At 37.8% G+C, this 13,475-nt stretch overlaps 1 protein-coding gene and 1 non-coding gene across 2 annotated transcripts; one reads left to right on the forward strand and one right to left on the reverse strand.

Annotated features, from left to right (window-relative positions):
- Positions 1-2,538: 2,538 nt before the first annotated feature.
- On the reverse strand, positions 2,539-5,508 carry LOC101304374. The gene is made up of 2 exons (XR_184522.1): positions 5,437-5,508; positions 2,539-3,530 (listed from the first exon to the last, which is right to left on the reverse strand). It is a non-coding gene; the product is annotated as an uncharacterized LOC101304374 (transcript).
- Positions 5,509-8,734: 3,226 nt separating this feature from the next.
- On the forward strand, positions 8,735-12,750 carry LOC101304663 (squamosa promoter-binding-like protein 6-like). Its single transcript, XM_004297168.1, has 5 exons — positions 8,735-8,793; positions 9,436-10,068; positions 10,842-10,978; positions 11,644-12,399; positions 12,681-12,750. Exons 2-4 carry the CDS (start codon positions 9,440-9,442, stop codon positions 12,378-12,380), a joined length of 1,503 nt encoding a protein of 500 aa, XP_004297216.1. The 5' UTR covers positions 8,735-8,793; positions 9,436-9,439; the 3' UTR covers positions 12,381-12,399; positions 12,681-12,750.
- Positions 12,751-13,475: the final 725 nt, after the last annotated feature.

The following is a 13,475-nucleotide window of genomic DNA, read 5'->3' on the forward strand; positions in this document are numbered from 1 at the left end:
AAACCATTGCCCTATTTCTGCTACACATCAAGATCATCTTAGGAATGTTGAAAATCTTCTTCGGTAATGAATAAATCGCAGTTGGTCGTAAATGATGGATACTGACATCATGCTCATGAACAGTCTAAGCCTTCAACATACGAGTGTTCACAACCAAACGCACGTACGTACTGCTGGGTACCCCCAAACAGGCAAACATCAAGGAATGGGGGATTGCCGTTGTGCGGTGTTTTTATGGGCCAAGTCATAGACTAAAACCGAAGGAGTTCAAAAGGAGAAAAAGAAAAATATATGAAAGCTGCTCATGTCTAGCTCTTTACGTATCAAAAGGCTACTCCACAATCCTACTTTTCTCATTTGTGGGACTTTGACAATAGATTACACGCCACAATGCATTTTCCTTGTGTTTTTGCTTATTTGCTTTAGTTTCTTTGGATTAATTGTAGACTTCAACGTAATTAGAGTAGTCTCCGGACTTCTCTAAGCTTGACCTAGTATGGTCGTTTTGATTAATATCAATGGAGTAATTCCGTTAAACGTCATACCAAAAAAAAAAAAAACAACACTTGTTCGTGTTCTAATGTCGTACGATGAACACATTTTCCAAGTGCATGAAACAGGTTTAGGAGTCTTTATCATTATGATGCAACTAAGTTATTTCTGAGTTCTGCACTATGACATATATGCAACAAAGCCCTTGACTCTTTAGAGCTTTGATCGTGACAGTTCAGTTCATTCATATATCGAATCTGATCACTAAGCTTGCTGTATATGATGTCGACTTGTAGCATGCAGTAAAACCATATATCCTCTAATCTGATCATCCTATTTGTGGTTGATCCTTGAGATAAAAGTAAAATTCCCTCCCAAAAGGAGGAGGCATGGCAGATATTACTGGGCCATATCCAATCCAAGCAAGCCAGTCAGAAATCACTTGGCTAGAATATACCTTTCATTTTAGGTTTTCAAATTTATTTTTTATTGAGGAGTGACTTCAAAGTTTATTTAGGTGGGATAGCATCCAACAAATGCATCCAACAAATTATCCAGATCCATGATGATATCTCGTGGTAAAAGTCAGCAAGCAGTACATGCCCACAGCCCCATAGCCAGCACCCCACTTGAGATAGCTGATTCCCACCTTCAATTAATTCTTCAAGCACTAGAAGCCCTAGAATCCAAGGCATCACAGCTCCTTTCTCTTCCCCACCACCATTTTCATCTCAATCAACCTCTACCTAGCTCTGGTGTAATTTCACATTTAGTTTGGCAAGATATAACTAACTAACTGTGAAGGATTTGTATATATAGATACAGCTTATGTGTATATCCATAAAGCCATAAAGCTTTGTTTCCCTTGTAGTATCAGTAGCACCCCACTCATCTTTTCTATCACTAGTAAAGCACATATATCCACATCAAAGTAAATTGTGACTCTTCCATGGCAAAAAACCTTCATGATATTTGATTATTTTAAAGCAAAGTTCCCACTACTCACAATCATTTCAAAGTTCAAACCCATCAATCTCTCCACAATCTCACAAAACCCTCCTTTTATGCTCTATCCATCTCTCCCATAAAAACCCTTCATCCCCAGTGAGACATTTACTTCATTTCAAGGTCATTGTTGAAGCATGTCATCTATTGCAGGAGTTGCAGACCCAGCTGAGAAAGCACACAAGAAATCCTTCCACCGGAGGAACGACTCAGGCGAGCTGGACGTGTTCGAAGCAGCACGGTACTTCTCCGGCTACAACGAAGCTGCTGCTCCGACGATGATGAAAGAAGATAGATCGTCATGGAGAGGAGGCAGAATTAGTCTTGATATGCCAATCCGAAACGTGTTGGATCATCAGCTTCTTCATCATCATCATCACCATGCGGTGGATCAGAAACAGAATATGAAAGAAAAGATCAAGTACAAGCAGCCGAGCTCTCCAGGTGGGAGACTAGCTAGCTTCTTGAATTCGCTTTTCAACCAATCTAGCTCCAAGAAGAAGAAACCAAAATCCTCGCAGTCTATGAAAGATGAGGAGGAGAGTCCAGGTGGAAGGAGAAGAAGAAGAAGCAGCATTAGCCATTTCCGAAGCGCGAGCAGTACTACTACTACTACTACTGATGCCAAGTCCATATACTCATCTTCAAGCTCTGGCTTCAGAACACCTCCTCCTTACAGTGCACAAATCGCAACCGCCAAGAGCCACAAAGATTGGAAAATAAGTCACTCAGATCACAAGCCAGTGGTGTCCAATTTGTCCAAACATGATGTTATGTCACATGCAAAATCTTCAGTCTCGGATGAGAAAGTTTCATCAAACAGAGAGTTAAACTGGTTGGACGAGAAGTTAAAATACAATAACCGGCTGTCGTTGTCAGAAAAATACAAGAGTTCAACAGATCAGGATCACAACAAAGGATTGTTGAAGAGGCTGAGTGAGGTGGTTGATGTTGATGATGACGATGGTGCAGAAAGTGATTCGAGCTCCGATCTTTTCGAGTTGCAGAACTATGACTTGGGAGGATACTACTCGAGCGGTTTGCCTGTGTATGAAACTACCAACGTGGATAGCATCAAGAATATCAGAGGAACCCCGATTGCAAATGCCTCATAGTAACATATATTTTTAGTACTGTGTATTATTTCATTTTTATGGGAGATGATCATATAAATTTATGTTAGATGCATGCATGGATGTGGTCGACATGGAAGTGAATTTTGCTTCTTTTTTCTCTTTCTCTTTCATCTTCTAGGAAAGTTCTAGCGGTGCTTTTCTCTGTATATACAGTTGGGAATGTTTGTTTGTCTTTTGTTTTTGTTTTTACTAGTAGTTAGTTTGGAGCTATATAATCAGGATTTCCAGTACTAGAACACCAGTTTGGTGGATTGGCTTGATTGATAGGCATGAATTCCCTTGGTATGATCCCTGAAACTTGCACTGAATTATACTTTTTCTGGAGAAGTATGGCATGCACGATCATCATATCATATCATGTGACCTGCAATGTGTTTTACTTTTCCGATCATGAGTTTGGACATAATCATGTCGATCAATTTTTCCATTAAACATGTGTGTTTATCGTAAACTTCATTTCTTGGAATTTCATCTACCATCATGTATTAGAGTGATATTCCTTTGCAATGTGTGTTCTTTTTTCATTTCTTTTGAAATAAAGGGGGGGGGGGTAGCTAGAGAGCAGTTGTGCTCTTCTATCTTCATTTTCATCGGAAAAAATAAATAAAAATCTCCTTATCTGTAATTATAAAAGACAGGTTGTCGGTGAGCTGTGACTTGGTTAGTTAAGGTGTTTAACTGATAATTTTGAGGTCACGAGTTCAAACTTCACTGACATATGTAGGGTGTGTGAGTTATTAATAAAATATTTAAAAAAAAAAACAGAATTAAAAGAAAGGCCAAAAATGGTTCTTAGTTCTTACCATCCTTAATTCTTTTATGTGATAGTGTCGGCACAATTCCAATAATCAAATTCGGCCATCTTGGAAACAATGGTCTGCTACTCTGCTTGTTGATCTGCACAATGCCAAAATCTTAAAATTAATCAATTAAAAACAAAACCGAAATTTAGTTGACGTAGTTAAAAGAAGCTCAACTATTGTTCTGGTCACTAAGTACATTGCGTGGTAGCTCAAAAGAGCAAAAGTTCGATCACAAATGAGTGAAGCTTTCTGCAATTGGCTAATGTTTTGCCGATATAATCTTTGTAGAGAAAACGGTTCAATCACATAAATCCAAATGAGTGAAGCTAAGTAGGGTTTCTTATTCGGGTCTCCACTCTAGATCTGCCATATACATATAACATAAAATAGGTTATGGCTTCTGTAGTGGGGAGCAGACAGGTAAGTGTTTATAGTGGGGTGTACAAATATATGCAAGGGATTTATATTCCTTTTGGTCTGAATATGCAGGGGATGCATGACATGGTAATCTGCTTTGGTTCCATATGATGCATGGGAAAAGCATAAAAGTTTAAGCTCCCAACCTCAAAATAGTTAAGCCATTGATCATGATATTAAACATAAACTCTGTACGTCTAATCAAAACGATCTAGAACAAAAAGGTGATCCAGCATTATTCCAGTACTTTGATTACTATTAGAAACAATCTCTCTAGATTCTACACAAAGCCAAACTAATCAGTTACTCTTGGCAAATTGAGCACATAGATGGTAGCCTGATATGACAAACTAGCAACTTGATCTCCTAACTCTGGAAACCATGAATCAAGACTATTCGGGCCAGCAACAAAAAAAAGGTAGTTTCCCTGTATTCTTTTGGGAATGATGCAAACCATCCACAAAATTGAAAGCCCCAAATGGCAAAAATTGTTCACAAACATGTAAGCTCAGCCATAGAGGTGGTGAAAATGATATCAAGTTAGGTGAGCTATCCTTGTCGCTATTGGAATGACTGGTTTCTATCATCAATCTTACACTAGGAACAAACTGGTGTGGTCTGAAAATTGGCCTCTAACAGACTCAATTGATTGATGTGGCTGCAGTTCCTAACACAAGGAATTGAACCACACCAAATTGCCACTTCTGAAAGCTGCATCAGTTACTTGTATGTATGAGACGCTGCTACGCATACAGAAAAAGGAAGTATACAACTAGGACTGGAATGTCAACAATCATGAATCGTGATCCTTTTGGTTTTGGATATCCTATTGAAACTGAGCAATGATGCAAACAAACACAGGAATGGATTTAAGTTCTGTAACTACCAATATTGGTGGTATTGGGGGTCCAAGTTAACTTATCACTAATCGATGTTGATGATATTGATTACTAAGGTTTAACCCCACACGTCCTGAAACTGTAACTCAAAGAGAAAGAAATGACCTGCTTTTCTCTGTGCAAAACATATATGATCTCCTATTCTCCTTCCTTTTATAAAAAGTATCTGCAAAGTGAGATCACTAGCTCCCGTTAACCCTCTTTTCACTATAATGGCACTATCCCAATTATCAAATCCACCCTGGTTCAACCTGTTCAACATATCACATGATTCACATCTGATAAAGCTATCCCATCACATTTACTAGTCCCTTTGCTACTTGTGCTTCTAACAAAATGGAGACTCTACTTAGGTAACTAACTACGTATAGATAGATAAGCATTCTCCCTTCGCGGGTAAGTTGGCGATGAGTGTAACTTTGATACAATGTTAGACAATGAATCAGTAAGGAGCTAGCATTATTGTATGTCAACTTGTCAAGCTATTTCAACATAAAGCAAACTAGGTAGTACTTCTTAATTATTCAGCCGCAAGAAAACCAAGCACAGAACCAGACTAATGAAAATGGGCAGGAACAACGTATGCACACCCGATCAAGCATAACACCAACCATTATCTCTGTCAAATAAACCCTAACACCAACTAAAAAAATCTCGAGTGGAAAGATGAATGTGCATATATACCTTTAGGAGTTCTCGATCAACTTTGTGTTCATCTGCCATAACTTCTGGTAAACGAAAGCAGAGACAACAACCTTCTTTGATTTATTCCAACATGTGGGAGGTCCTAGCTCTATGGTTCCCATCGCACCAGAGCCAACCATCTATGTCTTTGATCTAAATGTAACCACATTTTTGAACCAGATCATAAGGATCAAACAAGTTTTATAGTTGATCCACATTTGGGGAACAAGAGCAGGAATCTGACCCCCTCCCACTCCCAGGGGTGAAACTTATTGTGATCGACTTGTGACTCGGACATGGCAACTGCAAATTAAAATTCATAATCAGGTATGATATTATGATCAATGAAAACCAAGTATAACCGGAATATGAATCAGTAACACACTCATTGGGAGAGGATTTAAAAGAAGGATTCATGTAGTGATAGAGACTTGAAATTAAATAAACATGGTCAGGTTAGAACTTAGAAATAAGATCAAACACCTGGGATAGTAACTACTGGGTCATCAATAGTTCAATACAACAGGCGCATCAAATAAACAACATAAGCAAATTGGGTTAATGGGTTTTTACCTGACTAGATACTGATCAGTAATTAAACCACCATTTTGATGAGTGAATTTCAACACCAAACTCATTAAGTAATCATGGTATCTGATTACGGCTGATTAGGGTTAGGGTTGCTGGTGTGGGATTTGATGTCATTTCTTGTTTCTTTTTCCTGGTTGGCGTAGTTGTTCGCTTTCTGCTGTTGTTGGGCTGTTTTTTGAGCTTGGGCCGGTGTGTGGATTATTGGCCTATACGACTGATTCATCTTTTAAGGTGGAAAGTCATTTTATTGTAAGAAAATACTTATATCCGGACTAGTATTTTTTTAAATTTTCTTTACATACTCGATTTATTTACGCATATGTATTCGTGCATATCCGAGAGCCTAAATTCACATATACATGCCTTTGTAGAGTGATAACAAAATGAAGAATGCTTCTCAAATGCGAGGTTTGATTGCAGTACCTGAAAAAAATAGATGCATGAAACCCTCATTGATTCCTTTGTAAATAGGGTTTTTGAACGGTACGTCGGTTCGAGAGATTGAAAAGGTTGCTTTTATTCCTTGTTATGTACCTTCATTTGAGCTTCTTGCTGTTCCATTCTTTCACATAGAGTGGGGGATCAGGCAGCTCGGTTCCGGTGGCGCATGACATTTATCTTCGATTCATAATTTCATATTATTGGTTTAGAATTGAATGTTGATAAAATTGGAGGAAGATAGAAGTTGAGAAAAACGTACACAACGTAATATACCAATATACCATATGATCGAGCACCTTCATAATGGAATGGTTGTCATCTTATGTGCTTGATCTGTGTTGGCTGGCACTCTCTTTGTTACGGGCAGGGATGAGTGGCCATCGAGTAAGAAATCATTTGATTGTAAAGCCTGCAACAATATTATTCTCAAATCTTGCTTTGGATTTGGAGATCTGGTTATATAGGCCCATAAATCAATTATGCATGATAGCATGATCACAGTGTTCACTTCCTGTTAGTGAGCTTGTCTCTATGCTCTCACTAAGTAAAGACTAAAGACGAAAGTTATTGTTGTATTCCAACACAATGCTGACAAGCACATCACAACTTCCGCTTTAGTTTCTCCTTCCTCAATCCAATTATTCATCACATCTTGTTTATGCTTTAAATATCACGACGAAGAGGAACTATATCAGACACATAGAATACGCGCGCACACACATATATCACATATTCAAAATGTTTAATATTTCTCGGTAACACACTTGATAAATTCATAAGTTATTATCGAAATTACGATATACAATAGAAAACAAGACTTAACTTTCGGTGTCCTCTATTCTTCCAAACCTTAATTATTCACACTTCATATGTGTGTTGACAGCTACCTATTGATGGGTGCATATCCTTGTGGCTTGTGGTGTGTGAAAAGCTCAGTGAACGGAAATGTCAGTACCCATCAATCGTAGCTAGCTAGCAATTTTGGCTCCATCCATCCATCAACAGGCAACAGGTGGCATTGGCATGGCACTCCCTGCCGGAGCACAACCATCGCTTCCCATTGTCCAGTTTTTGCAGACGACTCCAGGGGATACGTGTCGCTCGACCCACCAAACACAAGTGGCAATCTGGGTTTGCCTGGGTTCTTCTTCTCTTGTCGTACGTTCACTGGTTCTCTCTCCCACAGGCCACAGTAGGAAGTTTGGAACTTGGATGCTAGCTAGCAGTGGTTTGAATTCAAAAGAAAACCAGGTGACAGAGAAGAGGGTTGTATCTGTAAATCTTAAACATCCATGAGTGGAAGGCATATTTTGCTCCGATTCTTAAGACCACTAATTAAGATGTGTCCCAACCTCTGCATACAAATAACTTGTCGAAAAGACATTTGCATACAAATAGCAAGGCATGTCTTGCTTCACAAACTCGTACATGGAATAAAATGGAATGAAAAAGGCTACATCAAGCAAGTATGACTATTATTATATCTAAATTAGTATCAAAGAGGGAGATTATATTCAAAGGTTAACACATCTTTTTTTGCTATTAACGCACATTATTTATTTTCTCATCCACACATTTTAATTTTATTTAAAACCTTGTTATTTAAAATTATTTTATAATTGACTATCATCATAGACGAAGTGTGTTAAATAAAAAAAAAAAACGTTATAATTGATTATATTTAATACGACATTGTGTTTGTATATTATTTAGACAAATTCATGATATGATCATTATCGAAAAACATGTTACCTATGTAACGTCTTTTACGTGTAAAGGGTATTTTCAGCATTGATAAGTCGGTCTACAATTCAACCTAATACTGGATGGGTGTACGTACAATTTTGGAAAGTGATTGAATGTAAATGATGATTATAACACAAGAGTAATTACAGCAAAAGTACCCAAGGGTGATTGATGGTGACAAATCAGGTAACTGAGACTTTTACCTTTCTAAATTCAACTCATTTGTTTAGGGAAAAGTGGAAAACCGATGAAAGCGAGAGCCCTCCAATCTACTTTGTCTCTGTAATAAGATGCAGAACAGGTGTCCAGAAATGTAAATGCGACTCTGCCATCTCAAAAGCTACAACACAAAGACCTCAACTTGCAGAGTCGTCGTGGGGTGTGTGGAAAAATCTTCCCGACTTGTTCATCACTCTCTGTGTCTGCTTCGACCTCCTCAAAAAAAAAAAAAAGTTTCAGTCTTTCTTCTTCATTATCATCAAGTCACTCTCGAGCTCTTTCTTCCTCAGCGAGCTGTCGTTTTCCATTGGGAGTTACTGGGTCTCTTGGTTCCCGAGAAAACTAGCAAGAGAGAATTGGGTATGTTTTTTAACCACCTACTTCGCTCCATAACTGGTCAATGGCCATTTTTGCTCGTTGTTTTTATGGGTATTCGTTTGTCTTTGCTTCTTTTAAAGATTTGATCTTTATCTGCTTCTTCTTCTTTGAGCTTTCAAATACATTTCAATCTCTTTTATGGAAGCTTTGAGTGTTGAAGTCAGTGGAATAAGTGCTTCTGTTATCTGGGTATATGTTAGTTTAAGCTTTGAATCTTTCTTTGTACAAACTATTCTCTATAATGTTTATGGGTGATGAGCTTTTATTGCAAAGGCTCTGTTTGGTTTGGTGAGGAAAACAAAGGCTATGTATTACCCTTTGGTCTTTGCTAGGGGATCAAAGAACCAGAGAAATACTATTAGGCTTTGTTTCTCTTTTCTTTTTGTTTGGTCATCAACCAGTGGTTTCTTGGGATATTTAGTCGTTGGAGCTCAAGTTCTAATCTTTTTATTAGATGGGTTTGTTTCATATATGAGTGTTGATGATATTGCTTTTCTGTAGTCTCATCAATGGTTATTGATTTCGTACTCTTATTCATATGTGTTTCTTGGCTTGCATTATTTTGGTTGCATTTTCTGTTCCTTTGCAAATTGAAACTTACTTTACTTTTGTGGTATCTGGTAGGCATATGGAGCCTTGGAGTTTCGGTTCAGAAGGGAAAGGGTTTTTATTTGCTGATGAGATGGATATACCAATTGATGCATTTGCAAAAAGTACAAAAGCATTTTTAGAATGGGATAACAAAACTTGCTTTAATTTCGATAAAGAATCAGTTGAGAGCATGGAGTTCATGGATTCGGGATTGCCTGATACAATGAAGGAGCCTTTTCATGGTAACCAGGTAGTGGATATCTTGAGTGGTGTCGGCTGTAATGATTCTAGTAACAATACAGTAGCTTCTCCTACTTGTTTGATGACTTCAAGTTCATCATGGGGTGACGGAGAATCTGGCTCCAAATTTTCTAGCCCAGTCTGTGAGTCTAGTAGCCAGGATTCATCACTAATTGCTTTGAAGCTAGGGAGGTTGGCTGATAGCAAATATGGAAAGGATAGTCAACATCTGAAAGAGAGGTCAAAGAGAGCTCGCACGAAGGGTTCATACTATCAGACTATCACCTGCCAGGTTCATGGTTGTAACATGGATCTTAGCTCTTCAAAGGAGTACCATAAGAGGCATAGAGTTTGTGATGCTCACTCAAAGACTGCGATAGTTATTGTAAATGGCATTGAACAGAGGTTTTGTCAGCAATGTAGCAGGTTGGTGCTTCTTTTCTTGTCCCTATACATCTGCTATGCCTTTGCTTTAATTTTGATTTTGTATTAACTGCGTCTAATTATCAAAAGGTAGGATTAATTGCTAACCTTATTCTATATCTAGAACGAATCCAGAGTTAAGAGTTGTTAATTTTCCAAATTAAGTGAGGTTTTTCTCCGTTGACTTGTGAGGAACAAAAATGGAACGAAAGAAAAGTGAAATGCTAAGAGGCATCTCATGTACATGAAGTGAAGAAAGCCACAAAAGTGCTTCTATGTGCATCTGCATTTTCACACGCCCCTCAAAGAAAGTTATTTTGCAGATTCAGCACTTGACTTAAATATTTTCTCCTAGGATTTGGCACAGATTAGGATCTCATATGCATGGTGAGAAATGATAATCTCCATGGTTTGTGATATTTTACCTCATATTTTAAAATATTCATTAGTTTCCTTGTTTTTGTTTATTTTTCTATGGCTTAGTAGTAGTCGAATAAAGTTCAAGTCAATTTGGACAGTGATATTCTTTTCTGCTTCTTATTTGAATCTCTTTGACCTTAATTCCTGTTTGACTTTTTGTTAAGTAACATTCTTAAATTAGGTTTTGACTTTGATATTCTGTTACTTTAACATCTGATGATGAATATAAATCTAATGAACGTCCATTTCTACTTCTCATCTCCATATAGATTTGAGGATCTATACACCCAAAGGTTTAGTATACTGCCTCAAATTTTTTCACTGGTATGACCAATTGATATCTTTTTGGTTATTAGGTTTCATCTGCTGGCTGAATTCGATGATGTTAAGCGTAGTTGTCGTAGACGCTTAGCTGGCCACAATCAACGCCGAAGGAAGCCTCAGCTAGATACCTTTGATTGTAAATCGCATAACTGGCTTCAGTCATATCAAGGTATGATATGCCTCATCCTCCTACTGATATAACATTCTTGTTAGAACAATTTCTGTAGTGATTTCTCAATGAGAGAGATCAAAGATACTAGAGGCAAGTGGGATAAGTTTTTTAAGTTCGCAAAATTCTATGGCCATATACATGCCGCATAAAGTTTATAAAGTTTGATGGAACAGACCTTTATGGCTAGGATTTCCTGGTAAGAGCATGATAACTTTATGCTATTCTTCAGTCCCACTACATTTGAATCTTTTGACCAGGCTGTTTTTTGTCATTTTCAATAAGAATTCCATCCATTAAATTAAAGCTAAAAGAAGGCCACATCAGCCAACAATGGTGTTCCTTTTAGTTTTCTATAAAGTTCATTTTGGGAGCTTCTAATGTAACAATGATTAAAATGGTGCAAACAATTTACCCCCTATAGCATTTGAGACCAGCAAAGATAATGTTGTGTAGGTGTATACAATTTGTCTGTCTAATCATACATTTTCTTGGTTCAGGAAGAAGATAAGCCTATATACCTTCAAATTAAGATATATGTGACCATGTTAAAACAACTAATAGTGAATGTGCATTTAAAATTCATTGAAGTAACTGTGGGGTAGCCAGGTAGGATAACTTCATGAGCTATGATATTTACTGCTAGGTTTTGTAAGTGTTTGCAGGCATTGGATATCTTGGAACTTCCTTGCCAAAGAGAACACCATTTGTCTTTTCAGATATACTTCCAGGTGGCGTTCTATATCCAGAAGAATCTAACCAGTATGGACATATTAAAACTGAAGATGAATTAACTTACAGTCAATGTGTGACACGCACATCAAACAGGCAATCAATTCCAAACTCTTTCCTCCATCTGCATGGCCTCGCAAAGCAACATGCTTCAGGAGTTCCTATATCAGGACATGAATACTCGGTTTTTGATACAGCATCAGATGTTCAGAAAGAATCTGGGGCGTCAACCTACCAGGGTGTTCTCTCTCTTCTGTCATCTCAATCACAGAGCTCAATCCATTCTGCAAGAAATCAAGTGGCTACCCCTCTGCAAATGCAGAGAACCCATCATGGTGCTGGTCAAAATAATGAATGGCCTTCCACAGTAAAAGCCTTGGAAAAATGTGGACGAAATGGATCCTTCCCATGCAGGATGAACTCCATGGGAACTGACCAGATGGATTCGGTAATGATTTCTGATTCTAGTCATGCTGTTGACTTCCAACATCGCACAGATAGGGTCCAGGGGTCAGCTTGCTTCAGTCACAAGTATCATCTTTCTCCTGAAAATGGACCAACTTTTGATTTGCTCCAATTGTCTTCACATTTTCAAAGAGTGGAGCAAGAGAGAAACTTTTTGCAAGTCAAACAGGAACAGGGGGATTTCTACTGTTTCCCGCAATCTTAAGTAGCCTTTAAGAGGCAATGTGAGTGTTTCCACTCAAAAAATCTGTTCATGTTCTTTTCTATCAGAACTGTGTAGCACCTTTTTCAAAATTTTCTTTAATGGGCATCCAAAATCTAGAATTGAAGTAAGGACAATCAAAATGTGTCTTGCATACTTAGTCTACTTGATGACATTACAGAGATGGATGTTCCAGATATTAGAGATGAAATTAAAAATAAAAATAAAAACCATGAAATTACTGATCTGTCTCCTCATCTATATAACTTTATAAATGATATTCATGATTTGATGCCCCTACAGCTTGTTGGAGGAAGTTTGGATTCACTTGATCAGGGACATTCTACCTACATTGGTGCATTTCAGTGGATGGTAGAAAACTTTTCTTTTTTTCATAGAAGTAAACAGCGAAGAAGGCGTCTACTGTTCTTTAGACTTTATACTGTAAGTTGCTTTAGACACCTTTGTTCTATTTCTCTGCTTAGATTATGCTCATGCAAGGATTATACAGTTGAACTAGGGTTGTTTTCCAACTGCGCATGCTTTTTCGCATAGATAATGTTGAAGGCACAAACCATCATGAAAAACAAAAGGAACGGATCCTCCAAATTTAGTCGGGTGATTCTGTTAGATATGTTGAAGGATATTGTTTAGTTGATAAAGTTTTGCTGATGCATGATTGAATGAATGACTCATAGTGGATTTCCTTAGGCCTTGGAACTTGATGACTTGGAGAATGATTATTTTTATGTCCACTATATTTATATAGATTATCCCACTCTCATGGGAAAGGAAAGTTTACTATCTTAGGAAAATCGTATAAGGTATTCATGTGAGCCTTAATCAGTTTGCGATCAAAGCAAAAAGTTGGATACCTCATCCACCTATGAAAGTTGAAACCAGCAGCCAATAGAAGGTAGCAAATACTGGTGGCTACTTCGGTTTTATATGATGCGATGCGCTGTGGAATAATTCCATTTCGAAACTTACAAAATTGCAGCCATCAGATGCCATTTGAATAGATGAAACCTGCTTATTCTATTCATGTTACACTAAACAACTTGAACATAAACAAAGAAAAGCCTTTGTGCGCACCAG

Source organism: Fragaria vesca, linkage group LG4, assembly GCF_000184155.1.
Source record: "Fragaria vesca subsp. vesca linkage group LG4, FraVesHawaii_1.0, whole genome shotgun sequence".
Classification (NCBI taxonomy): domain Eukaryota; kingdom Viridiplantae; phylum Streptophyta; class Magnoliopsida; order Rosales; family Rosaceae; genus Fragaria; species Fragaria vesca.

What these genes read in the sequence shown, in the direction of transcription:
- LOC101304663 (XM_004297168.1), top strand. Translation starts at nt 9,440, where the DNA reads ATGGAGCCTTGGAGTTTCGGTTCAGAAGGGAAAGGGTTTTTATTTGCT. An exon ending in TTTTGTCAGCAATGTAGCAG is followed by an intron (nt 10,069 to 10,841) that starts GTTGGTGCTTCT and finishes TTTGGTTATTAG; the next exon opens with GTTTCATCTGCTGGCTGAAT. An exon ending in CTGGCTTCAGTCATATCAAG is followed by an intron (nt 10,979 to 11,643) that starts GTATGATATGCC and finishes AAGTGTTTGCAG; the next exon opens with GCATTGGATATCTTGGAACT.